The 20,174-nt window shown below is 44.1% G+C and overlaps 1 protein-coding gene across 4 annotated transcripts in view; it reads right to left on the bottom strand.

Moving 5' to 3' along the window:
* Positions 1-20,174, bottom strand: part of LOC137371926 (low-density lipoprotein receptor-related protein 1-like) — a 1,827,029-nt gene that overhangs the window by 173,718 nt on the left and 1,633,137 nt on the right. For all 4 annotated transcript variants that reach the window (XM_068035008.1, XM_068035009.1, XM_068035010.1 and 1 more), the window contains exons 68-69: positions 10,964-11,080; positions 5,355-5,461 (exon numbers count right to left, since the gene is read on the bottom strand). In XM_068035008.1, the coding sequence (XP_067891109.1) occupies positions 5,355-5,461; positions 10,964-11,080 (224 nt within the window). The remainder of the gene's footprint in view (positions 1-5,354; positions 5,462-10,963; positions 11,081-20,174) is intronic.

The raw sequence follows: 20,174 nt of genomic DNA, 5'->3' as shown, positions 1-20,174 counted from the left end.
AAAGAAAACAACCGTAGACTATCCAATCTTTCCTCATAACTAAAATTCTCCAGTCCAGGCAATAGCCTCGTAAATCTCCTCTGTATCCTCTCTAGTGCAATTAGATCTTTCCTATTGTGCAGTAATCAGAACTGCATGCAGCACTCCAGCTGTGGCCTAAATAGTGTTTCATGCAGTTCCAGCATAACCTCCCAGCTTTTATATTCTATGCCCTGCTAATAAAAGCAAATATCCCGTATGCCTTCTTCACCACCTTTATCCACCTTTCCAGTCACCTTCAGGGATCTGTGGACATGCACTACAAGGTCCCTCTGTCCTCTACATATCTTGGTATCCTACCATTTATTGTGTATTCCCTTGCCTTGTTAGCCTTCCCCAAATGCATTACCACACGCTTCTCTGGATTGAACTCCATTTGCCACTGTTCCACCATATCTTGCTGCAGTCTACAGCTTTCTTCTCCATTATCCACCACACAGTCAATTTTTGGATCGCCTGCAAACTTCTTAATCATAGCCCCTGCATTCAAGTCCACATTATTGGTATATACCACAAAAAGAAAGGGACCTAGTACTGAGCCCTGCAGAACCCCACTGGAAACAGCCTTTCAGTCACAAAAAACACCCATTGTCCATTACACTTTTCTTCCCGCTTCTGAGCCAATTTTGGATACGACTTGTCACTTAGCATTGTATCCCATGGGCTTTTTCTTTCGTGACCAGTCTGCCATGTGGGATCTTATCAAAAGCCTTGCTAAATTCCATATGGACTACATCAAATGTGCTACCCTCATTGACCCTCCTTGTTAACTCCTCAAAAAATTCAATCATGTTAGTCAGACACGACCTGCCCTTAACAAATCTGTACGGTCTGTCTTTGATTAATCCACGTCTCACTAAATTATGATCATTTCCACCAGCTTCCCAACTGATACCTCTTCCACCTACCTACTTCATTCACTAATCTAAGTACAGAACTGCCCCCTTGCTACATACTGGCTAAAAAAGTTCTCCTGGATGCATTTTAAGAATTCTGCTCCCTCTGTGTCTTTCACACTAATTCTATCCCAGTTAATATTAGGGTGGTTGAAATCCCCCACTATTACATCCCTATTGTTTTTGTACTTCTCAGAGATTTGCCGACATAATTTTTGATAATTAACAAAAATAACTTTTTAAAATAAAATTCTGAAATGTTGGACTATAGTTTCACTGAGAAAATCTATGCCAGTGTGTATTATTTTGACTAACTTCAAGATGATATTCAAGAAAGGCAGCAGGTGGCAGCCTACAGCTAGCATTGCGAGCATTGTAAGAAATAAAATCACGTGATCTTGGTCAGTCAGAGCACAGTTGAATAACTGCTGATGCACATTTGGTTACATGATGCTGTTAAGTGTAATCTTCTATTATTGACAAAGAACCACCATTAACTCCGGTCCTATTAGAGCCAACTTTTAAACCTGCTTTCATTATAAATAGCAATCCACTATCAAGTCCAATCTTCCTCATGGAAGCAGTATCAGACACCAAGCATCAGAAAATACATTCTTTGGAAGTCAGTGTTATTTATTTTTTATTTAGAGATACAGCACTGAAACAGGCCCTTCGGCCCACTGAGTTTGTGCCAACCAACAACCACCCACTTATACTCACCCTACAGTAATCCCATATTCCCTACCTACACTAGGGGCAATTTACAATGGCCAATTTACCTATCAACCTGCAAGTCTTTGGGTGTGGGAGGAAACCAGAGCACCCGGCGAAAACCCACGCGGTCACAGGGAGGAACTTGCAAACTCCGCACAGCCAGTACCCAGAATCGAACCCGGGTACCTGGAGCTGTGAGGCTGCAGTGCTAACCACTGCGCCACTGTGCCGATTCATTATGGCTAATGTTATTTCTGTGTTTATTCTTATTACTGTTGTCACCAGCTTTACAATGAAACAAAATGATGGATGTGTGAAATTTCTGTACTTTGTTCACTTGAATTATGAAAAAAACAGTTATTCTGAATTTGGGTTGTATGGAAAGTGCATTTTAGACAAAGTACAATCGGGTGGTTAATAGTGACAGTAGCATTGGGAGAAAATTTAGGTGATTGATTAAGAGTACCACACAATAAAGCATACACAACTGTCCCTACAGTTATTTGTATCAATAGAGAAAATAAAGAATAACTTGCATATATATCGCATTTTTATTATAGCAAACATCCTAAGGCATTTCACATGGTGGTCTGGGGAGTAGGGGGTGGGGGGGTTGCCGCAGGTGTGAGGGGAGAGAGAAATAAAGGAATTAAAGAACGGGAAGTCAAGTTGTGATAATGATGGGAGTTGACTGAAAACTGAGTTGAAAAGATTTAAAGGTGAGAGGCTTAGGGATGTTGGGGTTTTCGGGGTTCAGAAAGCAGGCGCGGCAGCTGCAGTCTCTACCTCAAATGTCAGGGCAAACAGAGGGAGGGATGCACAATAGATCAGAGTCAGGGGACTAGGGGCATGGAAAAGGCTATGAGGCTGGAGATGCTGCTGAGGAAAGGTAAAGTAAGACCACAGAAGAATTTGAATGAAGGCTTTAAATTTAATGCCTTGTGGGCAAGAGAGCTGGTGTAGATCAGTGAGGGTGAAGGTATAGGCAGGGAGAATTTAGTGTGACATGATATGAGTGGTTGAATTTTGAACAAGCAGGCATTTGTGAGAGGTAGACAAGGAGGACATTGGAGAAATCTAGTCTTAAGCTGACAAGAGAGTAAATAAAGGATTGCTGATGGAATGGGTGAGATAGTTGCAAAAGGGGATAATGTTGCAGAGGTAAAGGCCTGCTACTCGACCCGAACTTGACGGGACCCGATGACATGTGTCGGGTTGCTCTTCCGGGTCCGACTTTTGGGCTCGGGTCGGGTCGGGTCGGACACAATCCCACGGTATTACCTTTTGCTCTGCTGGGAAGTTGAGTTTAGTGAGTGTCAAAAGTTGAAAAGCCTGCCTGAGCTGGGAGTCGGGGACGTCAAGGAGAGAGACTCTGAGTCTACACAGTGAGCGTCTCTTTTGTTGCTTATCTGCACAAAGTGAAAAACGGATTCGGATCGGAAGGTAGGTAGAGTGAACATTCCGGTGGTCGGGTCGGGCTCGGGTTGGGTCGGGCTTGGGTTGGGTCAGGTGTGGGAAAAAATGGAAGGACTCGGGCCGGGTCGGGCTCGGGTCTGATGTGGTTCTGTCGGGTTCGGGTCGGGTTTTTTTTTCCTGACCTGAGGAGATATTTGTAGTCTGCCACATATTTGGGGCTTGAAATCCAAAACTGGTTTTAACAGGACATGGAGATTTTTTATGACCAGGTTCAGGCTTAGTATGGGGCAGCGAAGAGGATGCAGCCAGTGGCAAGGAAGCAGAGATTATGATGGGGGCCAAAATTTAGAACATTTATCTTTCCAATGTTTAATGGAAGGAAATTTTGATTCATTCACGATCTCCTGTTAGTCAGGCAGTCTGACAGTACAGTTAGGTAAAGGGTAGTGGTGGAGAGGTATACTTGAGTGTTCTTAGGATAAATATGAAATCAGACTCCATGCCTGTGGATGGGATAGAATGCAGATAAAGGTGAGGATGGAAAGGATAAATCAGACAATTCTGGATGACTATCAGAAGGGAAGTTCTGATAACCAGCTGGAGATAGACTTGCTGCTTTTGGACAGTTGGAGAGAAACCTCATGAGTACAATCCCACAGAACTGAACAACAAAGAAGAGGCAATGGAGGAGAATGGTGTAGTCAACCAGATCAAATGATAAAGAAATGTCAAAGAAGACAAATGGGAAATAGTCAGTCACACAATGTCATTTACATCTTTAGCCAGGGCAGTCTCAGTGCTGTGAGCAGGGTGTAAACTGAACTGAAGGAATTGGAATAGCAAATCTTGGGAGAGGTAGGCATACAGCTGGGAGATAACCACAATTTAAGGAACAAAGTACTTTGAATGTTGGGAATTTGAAATAAAAACAGAAAATGCAGATAATACTCAGCAGGTCTGGCAGCATCTGTGGAGAGAGAGCAGAGTTAACGGGTTGAATTTTCCTGACCCCATGAAGATGGGTTAGGAGGCGAGACCAGGGGCAAAATCAGTAAAGAGCTCATCGGGTCGGCTATCTGTTGCGTTCACGCCTCCGAGCATTCTTGCCAAAGGCATGCTGAGCACAGCAGAGGTTACCTGCCCAGCAGCAGCGGGCAGCCATTTAGGCCCATTGTTGGGCCAATTGGGGGAGAAATGCCACCTCCACTGTGATCTTCCCGATGGCAGCCAGGCCCCCTGCTGAGGTTGGAGCCTGGCATTTAACTGGAGACAGTCTCTTGGTGGCATGCTGGGGGGCCATCGATGCCTCCTTTCCATCGTCCCGGCACAGACCTGTTGGGATGTGATGGCCACAGCCGCAGCTGCAGACCATCCTGTAGTTCACCCTCCACACTGATGGCCTGACAGCTATGGCAATGAGGGATTTTTTTTAACTTTTTACAATCCTGCAGAGAGTGCCTCATTTTGAGGTGCCTTTGCGGTCTCCTGCCTGCCTCAGCAGTGCCCACCTTTCCCAGTGGGACTGCCAGCCAGACATCGCTGCGAGCCCTGCTATTGGGCCTCCCATTTCACTGGTTCACCTGCCATCTTTAATTGGACGGGGTTCCTGGAGGTGGCTTCTTAATTGGCCGCCTCTGGGAAGATCGTGAGCGATGTCCCCCATGGCCACCTCCAGGTTCCCGACCAGGAATTGAGCTGACATCGGGATTGCAACCCAATCTGGAAAATTCCGCCCATCATTTCAGGCAGATAACACTTGGTCAAATGTTCAGATGAAGGTCATCAACCTGAAACATTAACTCTGTTTCTCCACAGAGACTTCTAGACTTTGAGTATTTCCAGGATTTTCTGTGTTTATTTCACAATTTGGAAGACTTTAGAGAGAAAAGGAGGTTTGAATGATTGGAGAGACAGATAGGATGAAAACAAGGGTGTGATGAAGGCACGTTTAAGAGGAAAAGGATGGTGCCGGAGCAAAGAGAACCATTAACAGCTTTGGAAAATATAGGGGAAAAATGGATAATTGAACTTTTATGAATTTAATATTAGAAACAAGGAAATGTGAGAGTCTTTTTCACTAGGTAATGGAGGTGATGGGTGTGGGGTGGAACTGACATTTATGTCAAACGCTTACCTGTGAAAAGATATTCAGCAAACTCTCACTGAGCTAAATGAAAGGTTCATTGATGAAAAGACTTGAAATACTGAAGTCATATTGCACTCAGACAATGGATCATCTGCTTTACTTTATTATCTATAAACAGCCATAAAATAAAACTTCGTACTTACTTCATCTGAGCTATCAGAGCAATCATAATCTCCATCACATCTCCATCTGGCAGCGACACAACGACCATTGGCACAGGTAAACTCATTCATGGAGCACGAGCGAAGTGCTGATATTTAACAAATAAGCAATTAAAATCCTTTAATTTAATAATTAGTTCTATTCCATGGGAGAATTGTTCCATCATTGTCACAAACTGAGATCAATATAGTGTCCTGAATGGAAGATGTTCTCATGCCATTTTAATTTTGCAACTATATTAATTTTAATGAAATTTGGAACAAACAAAATAATAAATCAGAGGAGTAGTCCAGTTATGAAAACTTATTATGTAGGGGTGCAGGAGCAATGTAAAAAATTCAGAAGCTCTTTAAAATCTAATAAATGCCTGAATGTTAAATTAGATGGTTCAGCAAAATGGATGAGTACAGAATTTAAAAAGAATTTCAAAGTCGTGATAAATGTTGACAGTTCCAGGATGACCATTAATATGCAAACACTGTAATATAAATTTTGACTGGAAATGGTTATTAATGGTTTAAAGCAAGACATATAATCTGGCAGAATTTCAGTTTTGTACTTCACTTAATCAAGAGGATCTAACTATTACTTGTGCCATATCCACCACTAACATTAATCCCTCAACCAACAACACTGAAAGCACATTATTTAGTCATTTATCACAATGGTTCTTGTGGGATCTTGCTGTGCACAAATTGGCTATTGCTTTTCTCTACAGCAGTAATTACACTTCAGAATTAATTTGTTGGCTGTAAAATGCTTTGGGGTGTCCCAAATTTGTGAAGCGCACTATATAAATGCAAGTTATTTATTTCTTAATCAATCAGAAATCATGTTATTTCAAGAAAAGGAAATGTTTTAAAAAATGAGTGAACAATAACATATAGTATCCCCAGAGAAATAAAACATAGATGAACTGTCTCGTTCTTGATTAGGCAAATGCACCATGTAGTGTGTTTGTAAGCATATAAATTTGATAGGTCCCAGGTTGAAATACACTACGCACCATAAATATGAGCTCATCCTTTTTATTTATTCATTCATGGGATGTGGGCATCGCTGACTAGGTCGGCAATTATTGCCCATCCCTAATTGCCCTTGGGAAGGTGATGCTTGGCTGCCTTCTTGAATTGCTGCAGTCCATGTGGGGTAGGTACACCAACAGGGCTGTTAGGAAGGGAGTTCCAGGATTTTGACCCAGTGACAGTGAAGGAACGGCGATATAGTTGCAAGTCAGGATGGCATTGTGGATTTGGTAGGTGCTTTCTAAGGAGCCTTGGTGCATTGCTGCAGTGCATCTTGTAGATGGTACACATTGCTGCCACTGTGCCTAGGTGGTGGAGGGAGTGAATGTTCATGGATGGGGTGCCAATCAAGTGGGCTGCTTTGTCCTGGATGGTGTTGAGTTTCTTGAGTGTTGTTGGAGTTGCACCCATCCAAGTGGAGAGTATTGCATCACACTCCTGAATTGTGCCTTGTAGATGGTAGACAAGCTTTGGGAGCCAGGGGGTGAGTTACTTGCCACAGGATTCCTAGCCTCTGACTTGCTCTTGTAGCCACTGTTTTTATATGGCTACTTAAGTTCAGTTTCTGGTCAATGGTAACCCCCAGGCTGTTGATATGGGGGATTATAATGCCATTGAATGTCAAGGGGAGATGGTTAGATTCTCTCTTCTTTGAGATAATCATTGCCTGGCACTTGTGTGGCACGAATGTTACTTGCCACTTATCAGCCCAAGCCTGAATATTGTCCAGGTCTTGCTGTATTTCTGCATGGACTGAGGAGTTTCAAATTGTGCTGAACATTGTGCAATCATCAGCAAATATCCCCACTTCTGACCATATGATGGACGGAAGGTCATTGATGAAGCAGCTGAAGATGGTTGGACCTAGGTCATTACCCTAAGGAACTCCTGCAGTGATGTCCTGGAACTGAATGACTGATCTCCAACAACCACAACTATCTTCCTTTGTGCTAGGTATGACTCCAATCAGCGGCATGTTTTCCCCGATTCCTATTGACTCCAGTCTTGCGAGGGCTCTAAACTCAGTCAAATGCTGCCTTGATGTCAAGAGCAGTCACTCTCACCTCACCTCTTGAGTTCAGCTCTTTTGTCCATGTTTGAACCAAGGCTGTAATGAGGTTAGGAGCTGAGTGGCCCTGGCGGAACCCAAATTGAGAATCAGTGAGCAGGTTATTGCTAATCAAGCGCCGCTTGATAGCACTGTCGACGACACTTTCCATCACTTTACTGATGATCGATAGTAGACTGATGGGGCGGTAATTGGCCGGGTTGGATTTGTCCTGGGCAATTTTCCACATTGCTGGGTAGATGCCAGTGTTTTAGCTGTACTGGAATAGCTTGGCTAGGGGCACGGCAAGTTCTGGAGCACGAGGTCTTCAGTGCTATTGCTAGAATGTTGCCAGGGCCCATAGCCTGTGAAGCATCTAGTGCCTTCAGTCGTTTCTTGATATCATGTGGAGTGAATCGAATTGGTTGAAGACTGGCATCTGTGATGCTGGGGACTTCAGGAGGAGGCCGAGATGAATCATCCACTTGGCACTTCTGGCTGAAGATTGTTGCAAATGTTTCAGCCTTGTCTTTTGCACTGATGTGCTGGGCTCCCCCATCATTGAGAATGACTCTCTGCTGCCTGTATCTAACAAGCCACAAGTCCCGCTAACCCTTGTGCTTGTTGGCCTACATTGGCTCACAGTCAATTTTTAAATTTTAAAATTCTCATCCTTGTGTTCAAATCCCTCCAGGGCCTCGTATCTCCCTATCTCTGTAACCACCTCTAGCCCTGCAATCCTCTGAGATCTCTGTGGTCCTCAAATTCTGGGTTCTTATGCATTCTCAATTTCCATCATTCCGCCATTGGCCACAATGCCTTCAGCTGCCTTAGGCCCTAAACTCTAGAATTCAATCCCTAAACCTCTCCAGCTCTCTCGCACTCTTTCGTACTTAAAGTCTCTCCTTAAAATTCACCATTTTGACCAAGCTTTTGGTCACCTGTCCTAATATCTGTCTACGGCTCAGTGTCAAATTTGTTCAAATAACATATGGACATACAAACATACGAACAATGAGGGATAGGTAAAGATCCATCCAGTCTGTCCCACACAATTGCAATACCTTGTGTATCACAATATATACACTCTCCATCCCACCCAAAACCATGTGATCTCCTGGGAGACGTGAAAAGACAGACAGAAACCCATGCCAATTCGGGGGGGGGGGGGGGGGTGGAAATTGGGAAATTCCTCACTGCTCCATCTAGACAATCGAAACTCGTCCAAGAGATCATTCTAGACCTGAATTCCCTGATGTACCTACCTTTTGTAATGCTTCTTTAAAGTGCCTTGGGATATTTTACTACATTATAGGCACTATATAAATGCACGTTGTTGTTTTTGTTGTGCTAAATTAATCTCAGCCAAGCAATGGGGGAGGGGGCAACATGTCCTCCAATGTCCCTGGGTGATTAGAGGAAAAATTAACCAATGGTTATCGAGTGAGCCCTGCGTTTTCAACAGTTTCCTGATAGTCACTGCCTAATCGCATAAAAGAGGTACAGGCTGATTTCTGTGGTGCCAATTAAATTATACCCCAGCATGAATTACTGCTTAACCTGTTTACTATCAATATAATTGTTCAAATCAATAACAAGCAGCTAAATTGATAAATTTGAGACAATCAAATTCTAATTATCCCTTGTATATATGGTATTCGTCAGCAAATAATCTAAAGCTGAATATTGAAAAAATGTTTCTGGGAAGTGGTGTCATTTATAGGAAAGGGAAGTCTCGAATTATAATTTTCTGTTCATTCCTCCCTTCTTCTTCATCTTTGGCCTCCTTGTCTTGAGAGACAATGGGTCAGCGCCTAGAGGAGGTCAGTGGTTTGTGAAGCAGCGCCTGGAATGGCTATAAAGGCCAATTCTAGAGTGACAGACTCTTCCACAGGTGCTACAGATAAAATTGGTTGTCGGGGCTGTTCCACAGTTGGCTCTCTCCTTGCGCTTCTGTCCTTTTTCCTGCCAACAGCTAAATCTCTTTGACTCGCCACACTTTAGCCCCGCCTTTATGGCTGTCCTTATAAGAAAGAATATGAATGTACACTTACAATGATAAGAAATGCTGTTAAATTTATTGCTTTATGGAAATATGCCATTTCAGGTGGCCTTCTGCCCTCAAAGAAGAGCAAAATACTGTGGATGCTGGAACTCTGAAACAAGAACAGAAAGTGCTAGAAATACTCAGTAGGTCTAGAAACATCTGTGGAGAGAGAATCAGAATTAACATTTCAGGTCTGTAACCAGTTCTGATCAAAGGCCACAGACCTGAAACATTAACTCTGTTTCTCTGACCTGCTGAGTATTTCCAGCACTTTCTGTTCTCACTTTTTCTACCCTCAGTTGATCGGTGCTGTGTGTTACAGGGTGATGTCACGTGCATCCCAGCGTGACTGCATTTGTTTCAATGGGGGCAAGCCCTTTGGACCAGCCTGGACAACCAGTCCTGAGTTTCCCATCTTGGAAAGCCTTTAATTGTTATGTATGCAGGAGTACTGTGTTTGTCCTTCCCCCTTGAAGGAGTATAATTTGTACCAGAAGATGGGTTTAGCTAATAACTATGTGGAGGAGTTTACTCGAGTTCTGGCATACTGTGCTCTGGAAACTCACACAGCTGCATAACTGGAAGACCTGGCTCAATCACCAAAAGGCACCTTTCCAAACTCATGCCTTGGAAAAATTGACAACACTGCAGTGGCAGCTGGTGATCTTTTTGGCAGGTGAGACACACACTATACATGCCTAACCAAGCCAGCTTGTCACCATGGCAATGGGCCTTTGCTCATGCAGAATGCCAGTGAACGTACACACTGCAAAGCAGGAAAGGAGACCCAATTACCCGAGGAGAAGCTTAGAAGGGCAAAAAAATCCGAAAAGAATTCAGTTTTATAAATGGTCTTGTGCCTGGAATATTCTAAAACAGAAATAGTTTCTTTCATACGTTTGCCATTCTGCAGTTATTGCAAGTCTGGCAGTTCTAGCTGAGGGAAGTGCCTCACTTGCCAAACCTCCTCCGTGACATTGGTTTGCCCCAGAGCTGCATTGAGATCTAACAGTATAATATTCAAAGGCAGCTGGAAGGAATTAACCTGAAAGTGTTCAGATTTCAGCAAACACTCCAAATTTGATAGTAATGATAGGGGATAATAAAAATAAGTGTAAGAACAATCCTCCGCATTCTTTCGTCCAAATCGAAAATTGAGTATTTGTTAAGATGTAATGATTGCATGAAAAACTCTCAGGTCACAAAAGACATAAGTCTACATGTAATACAGCATCACTTCCTACAATAATGCAGCCTCAGAATCATCTTGGCAATGTAAAGTGTTATTTCCTTCACTGTCTGTTCTTAAGGATTATTCACTAAAACTATGAATTAGTGACTCACTACAGAATCTGCGCTGTGTTGTGCTGGCAACTGAACTCTAAGCAGTTTTACGAGCACTCTCAACACTGAGAAAATTACTTTTTTTCCAAATCATTAATCAAATATCAAAGCAAATGATGAACTTACCACATGATTCCTCATCAGAGTTATCTCCACAGTCATTATCATAGTCACACTGCCAGTGCCCAGGTACACAACGATTGTTCTTGCATCGGAACTGATATGGCTCACAAGTTCTTTCATCTGAAAGACATTTAGGTGGTGCAATAGTTTATTTTTCCCTTTAGCAGTCTCTTGGAAATATTTAGCCCTAAAATTCATTTTATGTGGTCAAATTACAAAAATGACAAATCAACCTCTTTGATCATTAGAGGCAGACTAATACTAAGGGCTGAATTTTTGGGTCAGGAATGGAGGCAAGGGGGCCCAAAAATACTGGCGCCAGCCAGCATGCTGTTTTCCTGACTCCATTCCTGGCACAGGCCATGTTCACCAGGGCAGGGGGAGTGCAGGATCGTGATCCCGCCCTGCCCCCAATTAAGGCCAATTAAGGTGGTTGATGAGCTCATTAAGAGTTCATTAATGGGGGATGCTGAGATTTTTGCAGGGGCACATAGACTGCCAAGGCTGTCTGGGGCAGAACAGGTGAAGGGAGGCAGGTACACAGTGGGAGCCAGTCATGGCCGCCCGAGGGAATTACCTGGGCCACTTAAAAGGGTGAAAGGCACAGAGGGCCACTTGTTCATTGACAAACAGGTGCCCTCATGCAGTGCAGGTGGCAGGGAGAATGGGCAGTAAGCACACAGGAAGTGCAGGGTGTCGTCACCCTCCTATCATCGCTGAAAAACTTGCACCTTGCAGCACTGGTCTCCATGCCCTGCCAGTAGCTGTCAAAGTCACTGTGGCCTTGAACATCTTCACTTCTGGGTCCTTCCAAGGATCAGCTGCAACCTTGGTGGCTGCACACCACTTCATCTCGCAGGTCACTGATGCCGTATTTGCCAGGGCTGGACAATACATTCAGTTCACACAGATTAGGCCTCACAGGCACAGAAAGTATTGGGTTTTGCTGCCATCACTGGATTCCTCCAGGTTCAGGGTATCATTGATTGCACCCAAGTGGCCATCAAGGCACCAAGTGACCACCCAGTGAAATTCATCAACAGGAAGGGCTTCCATTTCCTCAACATTCAACTGGTCTGGAACTACAACAAGAGCTTCCTCCATGTGTGCATTCACTTTCCTGGCCTCTGCTATGACTCCTTTATTCTCCACCTGTCCAGGCTGCTGCAGCTCTTTACTTCAACCCCTAAAATACATGGATGGATCCTCGGGGACAAGGGATATTCCTTGAAGAGACGGCTACTCACCCCTCTGCAAAAGTCCCAGACAGAAGCACTGAGGCGATACAACCAATGCCACCTGCTCACCAGGACAACCATCAAGCAGGCCATCGGGCTTCTGAAGTTGCATTTCCGGTGCCTAGATGAGTCAGGTGGTGTCCTCCAATCTACTGCTCCAAGGGTCTTGGTCATTGTGATGGTCTGTTGCGCTCTCCATAACATGGCCTCCAGAGAGTTGTGAACCTTAAGGACCGTGAGGTCCTGGAAGGAGACAGCTCATTGGAGTAAGAAGTGGGACAGGATGTGGGAGAAGCGGAGTAAGAGGAGGCACGGGAGAGGATGCAGAACAGACAGTTGCACCGGCTGCACAGGGAGGTGGCCAGACACTGCCCTGGGCGCTAAGGTCTAGTCAGGATGCCATGAATGTCAGGGATCATCTTACTTAGGAATGTATCAACTGCCCTCTGACCCAGGATGAAAGAAATGGTATGCCAGCAACTCTGAGATAACTGTGCTCACACATCCAATGAAGTCAAAGCCTGAAACGTCTAAACTCTTACCTCCAATGAAGGAAGCACATTTTCCCAGATGTTTTACCATTGAGGTACTCTTGATCTCCCTCACCACCTCATACCTCTTTTCTTGGCCCACCATCAATAAAAGGACTATCAGACGTGTGGCTTAAGATGCCATTATTAACATAGTGTTTAGAAAGGAGAACAGTGCACAGATACAGCGCAAAGATACTCTAGTGACCCACTCAGTGCTCCATGCACAGCCACTTCTACGCCATGCTCCCTTTCTGGCCTTTGAGGAGGTGGAGACAGCCTGCTCACTTGCTGCGGCTTGAAGCCAAGATGCACATGGTAGTCGTCCTCATCATGGAGGTGCCTGTGGGGGTATCTCGAGAGGCTGCTGATCTTGCATCATTGCAGGGGCAGTCTCCATCACTTGGCCCTGCTGTACAGATGCTCCCACTGTCAGCGGAGCCAAGGAGGTCAAGGATGATGAAGGTGCCCTGTGAGGGTGGCACTCTCATCCTCTTCAGTGGCATCATTAGCCCTTGTAGATCACTCCAGATGGCTGTGGGGGGAACTAGCCGGTGCACAACTGGCATCCCCTCCAAGCATCTCTGTGCCACTAGTGCCACTGATGGGTCCAGGTTACATTCTGTGGCATGCATCCTGTGGATGTCAGTCCGCAGTTCCTTCATGCACTCCAAGTGCTGCTGAATGTGGTGCTCCATAAGGTTGGCCACTCTTTCAATGAAGGAGCTCATGCTCTCATAGCCCAAAGCCAAAGTGACACACATGAGCTGCATGAACTCCTCCATTGTCTGCCCATGACCCTGCACTCCCTCAGAGAACTCTGGTCTATTTAGAGCCTCCTTTCCATTGACTCCTGAGGCCCTGCATCTATGTGCAGCTGAGCAAGGCTGTGTCTGTCCTCCCTCCTATGAGGAAGTCTGCCCACAGCTGACTCTGCCTCTGGCACCTCCTCTTGCACATTAGTGCTGAGCTCCTCACCCAGTGCCACCCTATCTAAATGCCCGCAAGGACCCACGGGGGTGAGTGTATCTGCGCTGGTGGACAGTGCGCTTGTATGGTGTGACAAAGCTTCTTCAGTTCCTTAGTGGGAATCTGAAACCACGGAGGGAGAGAGAGCAGGTCTCCTGGGGTGCACCTGTGGGAGACACAAAAAGAGATCATGAGACTTAGCCTTGGAGAGCAGAAATCTCTGCAGTGCTGAGGCATCTCAATGCAACTCAGTGATTAGCATATTATTGGACAGAGTGGAATGCATTGCACCCCCTTAATGAGCGTTTTACCCTCTGCAATCACCATCTCCACCATGAGTGCCCATTTCACCAGGGCCGACTTCCTCCTCCCCTGCTATCCTGGCTATCTCCATCGCTTGATCCTCCATTGCTGTTATGATGTGAAAGTGTCATACCCTTCCACCTGTTTGTGCCCTTTCATGGGCATTATGTGCCCATTTCCCCTGCAAGCACAAGAGAAAGTGTATAAGGCACTGCTGTCATCTGTGGCCAATGGCATCAGCCCCTATTCTTTAGAAGCTGCATGTTTTAGTGTTGGCAGATCTTCAGGAGAACTACAGCTCTGAGCCATTCTGAGGGGTCAGTATGTGCCCTTTGTGCACAATACCCCTCCCCATGTTCAGGAACAACATGTGCCCTGAGACTCCTTAGATGGAGTGAAGACCTGGAAGCCTGTCCTGAGGGTTGGGAGTTGTACTCACATTGCCAGAACATATGAGGTCATTGAACCTTTTCCTACACTGGATCCTGGATCATCTTACAATGCTTCTGCTGCTGACAGTGGCAGCGATTTTCATCCAGGCCTGTTTGACACTTCCAGGTCGTTGTCTGAAAAATGAGGGGCTGTCCTACCCTGGGTTTCAGGCCTCTGGCTCTCCTGAGACATGATGGTAAACAGCAACCCAGCTCAAAGCTCAATGAGAATCTTCTCTGTACTCTTTTATCAGTGGAACAACAGCCAGATGGGAAGCTTAAATCAGGCCCACACTTCAGTTGGCCTGCCTCCGTTCCTACCCCTTTAGCCTCTAATAGGCTGCTAAACCTGTCTCCACATCAATTAAGGGGTCGGCCCCATAAAGCAAAGACTCATTTCTGTTCCCCGGGGACGGGTTTGGGTTTTGGAAGCAGTCCCGACTTCCGTTTCTGCTCCTGATGCGAAAATCCAATCCTAGGTTTCATCTCTCTGTCATCTGTTAGATACTAAATTGTGTCTTTTCAGGTGAGGTCTGGTACCTACAAACAGTGCAGATGTCAGTTATAGATTAAAATTCAACTTCACAGCACACTTCAAAGGCAATGGCAATCTTATTCCTTGTTGACATAAAATGTATCTATCCTCACCTCCTGTCTCCCCAAAGCCTGTCCACCAGCTACAAGGCACAAGTCAGGAGTGTGATGGAATACTCTCCACTTGCCAGGATGGGTGCAGCTCTAACAACACTCAAGAAGCTCATCACCATACAGGACAAAGCAGCCCGCTTGATTAGCACCCCATCCACAAACATTCACTCCTTCCACCACGGACGCACAGTGGCAGCAGTGTGTACCATCTACAAGGTGCATTGCAACAATGCACCAAGGGTCCTTAGACAGCATCTTTCAAACCCAGGACTTCTACCATCTCGAAGGACAAGGGCAGCAGATGCATGGGAACACCACCACCTGCAAGTTCCCCTCCAAGCCACACACCATCCTGACTTGGAATTATATCACTGTTCCTTCACTGTTGATGGGTCAAAATCCTGGAACCCCCTTCTTGACAGCACTGTTGGTGTACCTATCCCACGTGGACTGCAGCAGTTCAAGAAGGCAGCTCACCACCACCTTCTCAAGGGCTCTTAGGGATGGGCAATAAATGCTGGCCTAGCCATGAACGAATAAAAAAAAACATATCACCCCTCATATCATCTCTGAGATAGCACTGTTGTAATTAGGTTCCCATTACTTTGCTTGACTATTTATATAAATATATATTTTGTTTAGAGTCTTTCGTATGACAATAGATCACTGCAATAATAAGAAAATTCAGCGGCTTCAACCTTCACTTTCTTTTCAATAAAATTTTGATCTGATCAGTCACACTAAAATCAACTAATAAAAGCATAGCTTGATTTGATATAAACTCCGCAAGGCTGGCATTTGGCTGTTAAGGAATGATATTTTCTTCAACTGAGTTTCCTTTTTGTTATTTATGCTACAGACAAGTAAGGAGGGGTTGAAGGGGTTCCCTCTTTTCCCTTTCCTTGTTTGACATTAATAGGTTTAATTCTTTCTTAAAGTGGATGTACTGGTCAATTCAATAGGTGTTTGATGACTTACCTGCTATGATTCTAACAAGAACCAATCGGAACAGGTTTTATTGAGTTAACAAAGAAAGAGGTTAACTTCATTGTGTAAACCAAACTAATAAAATAATAACCAATGCGCCAACATTCACTCTCACACACACACTAGAGGTTTACACACAATAGGTTACAGAGTGGGGAAAGGTAGATTGGTTGAGTTTGGTGATTTGGCTGGCTTCCAGTTGAATTCAGTGGTCCTGAGGCTTTTAGTTTGAAGAGTTTAGATTAGTTTAGTTTAGAGATACAGCACTGAAACAGGCCCTTCGGCCCACCGAGTCTGTGCCGACCATCAACCACCCATTTATATTAATCCTACACTAATCCCACATTACTACCACATCCCCACCTGTCCCTATATTTCCCTACCACCTACCTATACTAGGGGCAATTTATAATGGCCAATTAACCTATCAACCTGCAAGTCTTTGGCATGTGGTAGGAAACCGGAGCACCCGGAGGAAACCCACGCAGACACAGGGAGAACTTGCAAACTCCACACAGGCAGTACCCAGAATTGAACCCGGGTCGCTGGAGCTGTGAGGCTGCGGTGCTAACCACTGCGCCACTGTGCCGCCCAAGAGGTAGATGACTGGTTCAGTGAGTCTCTTGGAGATAGCGATGCAGATGATTTTCTCCAATGGGGCTTTGGATAATAGCCACAGCATGCAAAGGTGGTCAATCAACAAGCAGGATTTGAAAGCTTTCAAGCTGGAATGGAGAGAGAGAGAGAGGGACCCCACTTAGGGTCTGCACATCCTGACTTGGGAATCCAAAAGCTTCTCCTCTGCTGCAGAGAAAACACCACCGTAAAACCATAGATGGGACGGGGCTTGTCACATGTCAGGCCCTCAGTGATTCAAAACATAGCAGCTAGCAGTATTTCTCTTTTGCAGAAAAAGAACAATTAGTTCCTTTAACCTTCCTGGGTCTTGGTTCTTGCTGGGGAATTAGCAGACATTTCATCTCCTTCCTCACAAGCATTGCAGTGTAGGATAGAGTGTTGCAAATTAGGTAGCCAACCTAAGCTGCCAGCAAAATCATTCTTTCAGCTGGTCTTTTAAAAATGTATTAAAAAAAATATATATAAATTCAGATCTCCAGTCAGTGGATTAAAGAAAATTATCATTCAACAAAGCACATTGACAGAACAATTAGTTACTCACGAGATATTCCCATACTTCAAATGCCTTATTTTGCAGCAAAAAGCTATTTCCCATGGATTGCACATTTCAGTAAGCAAACAGAAAAATGTTATCATGTTTTCTGACTGGCATTTACTACCTCAAAGCTCTGGAAGTTGTACTGTATTTCTGTTGCATTATTTATTAACTGGTCCACAAATTCATAGTGGAGAATTAATTCCATGGCACTGTTATATGGAAAGTAACTTGATTCATAATTGGCTGGATATTAGACTTTCTCATTTTAATACCAGCTTTACAACAAAATGGTTTCATTTCACAATGCAACTGTGGTGCACAAGCACAGGAAAGATCGCATGGTCCAATAAGATGACTGAATTTATTAGTTATTTTTTATTAACTTGTGTCTTGATGAAAATGAAAGACTGCAGTTGAAGTGAAATGAATATAATTGTGTTACCATCCAAATGAGTAGATTTGTAAAGGCCTTTAATATATCCCTATAGTAAAAGCAACAGTTTATAGCTACAACAAAGAATATAAATGGACGTTCACTGGAATAGAAATGTAAAACCAGTTTATAAGTGTACAAAGTACACCATTAGTTTGGTCTTGTTGAAATATTCTACATTCTGGACTCTTTTCCAAAACGTTTGTGTACCACTTTAAGCCACTGCATATTATAACCAAAACAATGTAAGGATACAGAAACAGGGTAAATCTAAATTGAAAACAGAAGCAATTGTTCAAATCAAACCATAATGTACTCAGGATGACCATATTTTAAAGGTAATCAATAAAACACAATGGGTTCCATGCTTTCATACTGACTCACGTATTCTTAAGGCATCTTCCTCTACTGACAGCAGACAAGACAAATGCCAGTAAGGCCAAGATAGAAAAAACTCACCAGATACAATAGAAATAATGCATCTGTGCAATGATTGTCAGCAGATAGTGCATTCTGAAACCTTCAGCTGAAGTGCTACACCAGGAAATCAGTGCCTTCAATGGTTAAGCCCAATGTAATATCTTCTTATATGTAATGAAACATCCAACAAACAAATGTGTTCTTTTTGAATGCAAATTATTTTTTATTTTTCTTCCATGAACCATGAATTACTCCCATGCCTCTGACAATATTATTGTGTAAATGGACACTTAGAGGATGGCAGAATGGGCTCCAGGTGACTTGACCTCTGGGTATTTCCTACCTTCCTATAGGCAAATACTAAAATTCTGCTTGGCATCACAGCTAGTGGCAATGCAAACTTGTGTTTCATCTACTCATGTCGGAATATGACTCCACTATTATGTTACTTACCTTGACATGCACAGCCCTCTGAATGTGATTATATGGCATTTCACTTTACTGCCAGTTGCGCTAGCATTTCTAGTGCAATTCATTCACAAACGGGCAAACCAGCACAAAAGAGCAAGGAATTTCAAAAGCAAATTACATCCAGTGCAAATCAAGTTTCCGCCAACTTTTGTGCTAGTGTATAAAAGAATGCACTGGAAGCTAAGTCTGCCCACAAAACTGGCCACGTCCCCATTCAAATTAATCGTCATGCTGAGTTTCTGCTAATTTAACCTGCTTTCCTTTTTTAGGTGCAAGGACATTCATAGGCACATTTTGAAAGCTTTGAAATATTATTTATATGATAATTATTTATGATAAGAAACTGGCCACTGTACATCAGTGAAACTAATAAATGGTGTTACACTGTTTTTGAAGGTCATTTTCAGATATTTAAATTAGGCATTTTTTAAAATCATTCACAGGATGTGGACATCACTGGCAAGGCCAGCATTGATTGCCCATCCCTTGAGAAGGTAGTGGTGAGGCTCCTTCTTGAACTGCTGTAGCCTGCATGGTGAAGGTATTCCCACAGTGCTGTTAGGTAAGGAATTCCAGGATTTTGACCCAGCGGCGCTGGAGGAATTACAATATATTTCCAAGTCAGGATGATATGAAACGTGGAGGGGTACTTGCAGGTGGTGGTGTTCCAGTGCACTTGCCACCCTTGTCCTTCGAGGTGGTAGAGACCGCGGGGTTGGGAGATACTGTTGATGTCTTGGCAAGTTGCTGCAATGCATTTTGCAGATGGTACACACTGCTGGCATCCTGTGTGCCAATAGCAGAGGGAGTGAATGTTTAACGTTGGAAGGTCTGCTGATCAAATGGGCTGCTTTGTTCTGGATGATGTCAAGCTTCTTGTGCATTGTTGGAGCTGCATTAATCCAGGCAATTGGAGAGTGTTCCATCACCCTCCTGACTTGTGCCTTGTAGGAATGGTTTTGGGGAGTCAGGAAGAGTCACTCACCATAGACCTCTTAGCCACTGACCTGCTCATGGCTGGTCCAGTTGAGCTCCTGGTCAATAGTAAATCCTAGGGTGCTGACAGTGGGGTATTTGATGATTTTAATGCCATTGAATATCATGGGGAGGTGGTCAATGACATCTTCCATCACTTTGCTGCTGATTGAGAGAAAGCTGATGAAGTGGCAATTGGCTGGATTGGATTTGTCCTGCTTTTTGTGGACAAGACGTACCCAGACAATTTTCCACTTTGTCGGATAGATACCAGTGCTATAGTTGTGCTGGAATAGCTTAGCTAGCAGTGCAGCTAGTTCTAGAGCACATGTTTTTAGCACTACAGCCGGGGCCCAGAACCTTTGCTGTATTCAGCATGCTCAGTCATTTCTTGGTATTAACATGGAGTGCATCAATTTGGCTGAAGACTGACATCTGTGATAGTCAGTACCTCAGGAGGAAGCTATGATGGATCATCCAGTTGGCACTTCAGGCTGAAGATATTTGTGGAAACTTTAGACATGTTTAATTGTCCACCACCATTCATGAGTGGACATGATAACACTGCAGAGCTTTGATCCATTGGTTATGGAAACACTTAGCTTTGTCTATACCATGTTGCTTTGTTGTTT

Source organism: Heterodontus francisci, chromosome 7, assembly GCF_036365525.1.
Source record: "Heterodontus francisci isolate sHetFra1 chromosome 7, sHetFra1.hap1, whole genome shotgun sequence".
Lineage (NCBI taxonomy): Eukaryota > Metazoa > Chordata > Chondrichthyes > Heterodontiformes > Heterodontidae > Heterodontus > Heterodontus francisci.
The sequence above is the reverse complement of the archived record's forward strand: the minus strand, read 5'-3'. Positions and strand labels throughout refer to the sequence as shown.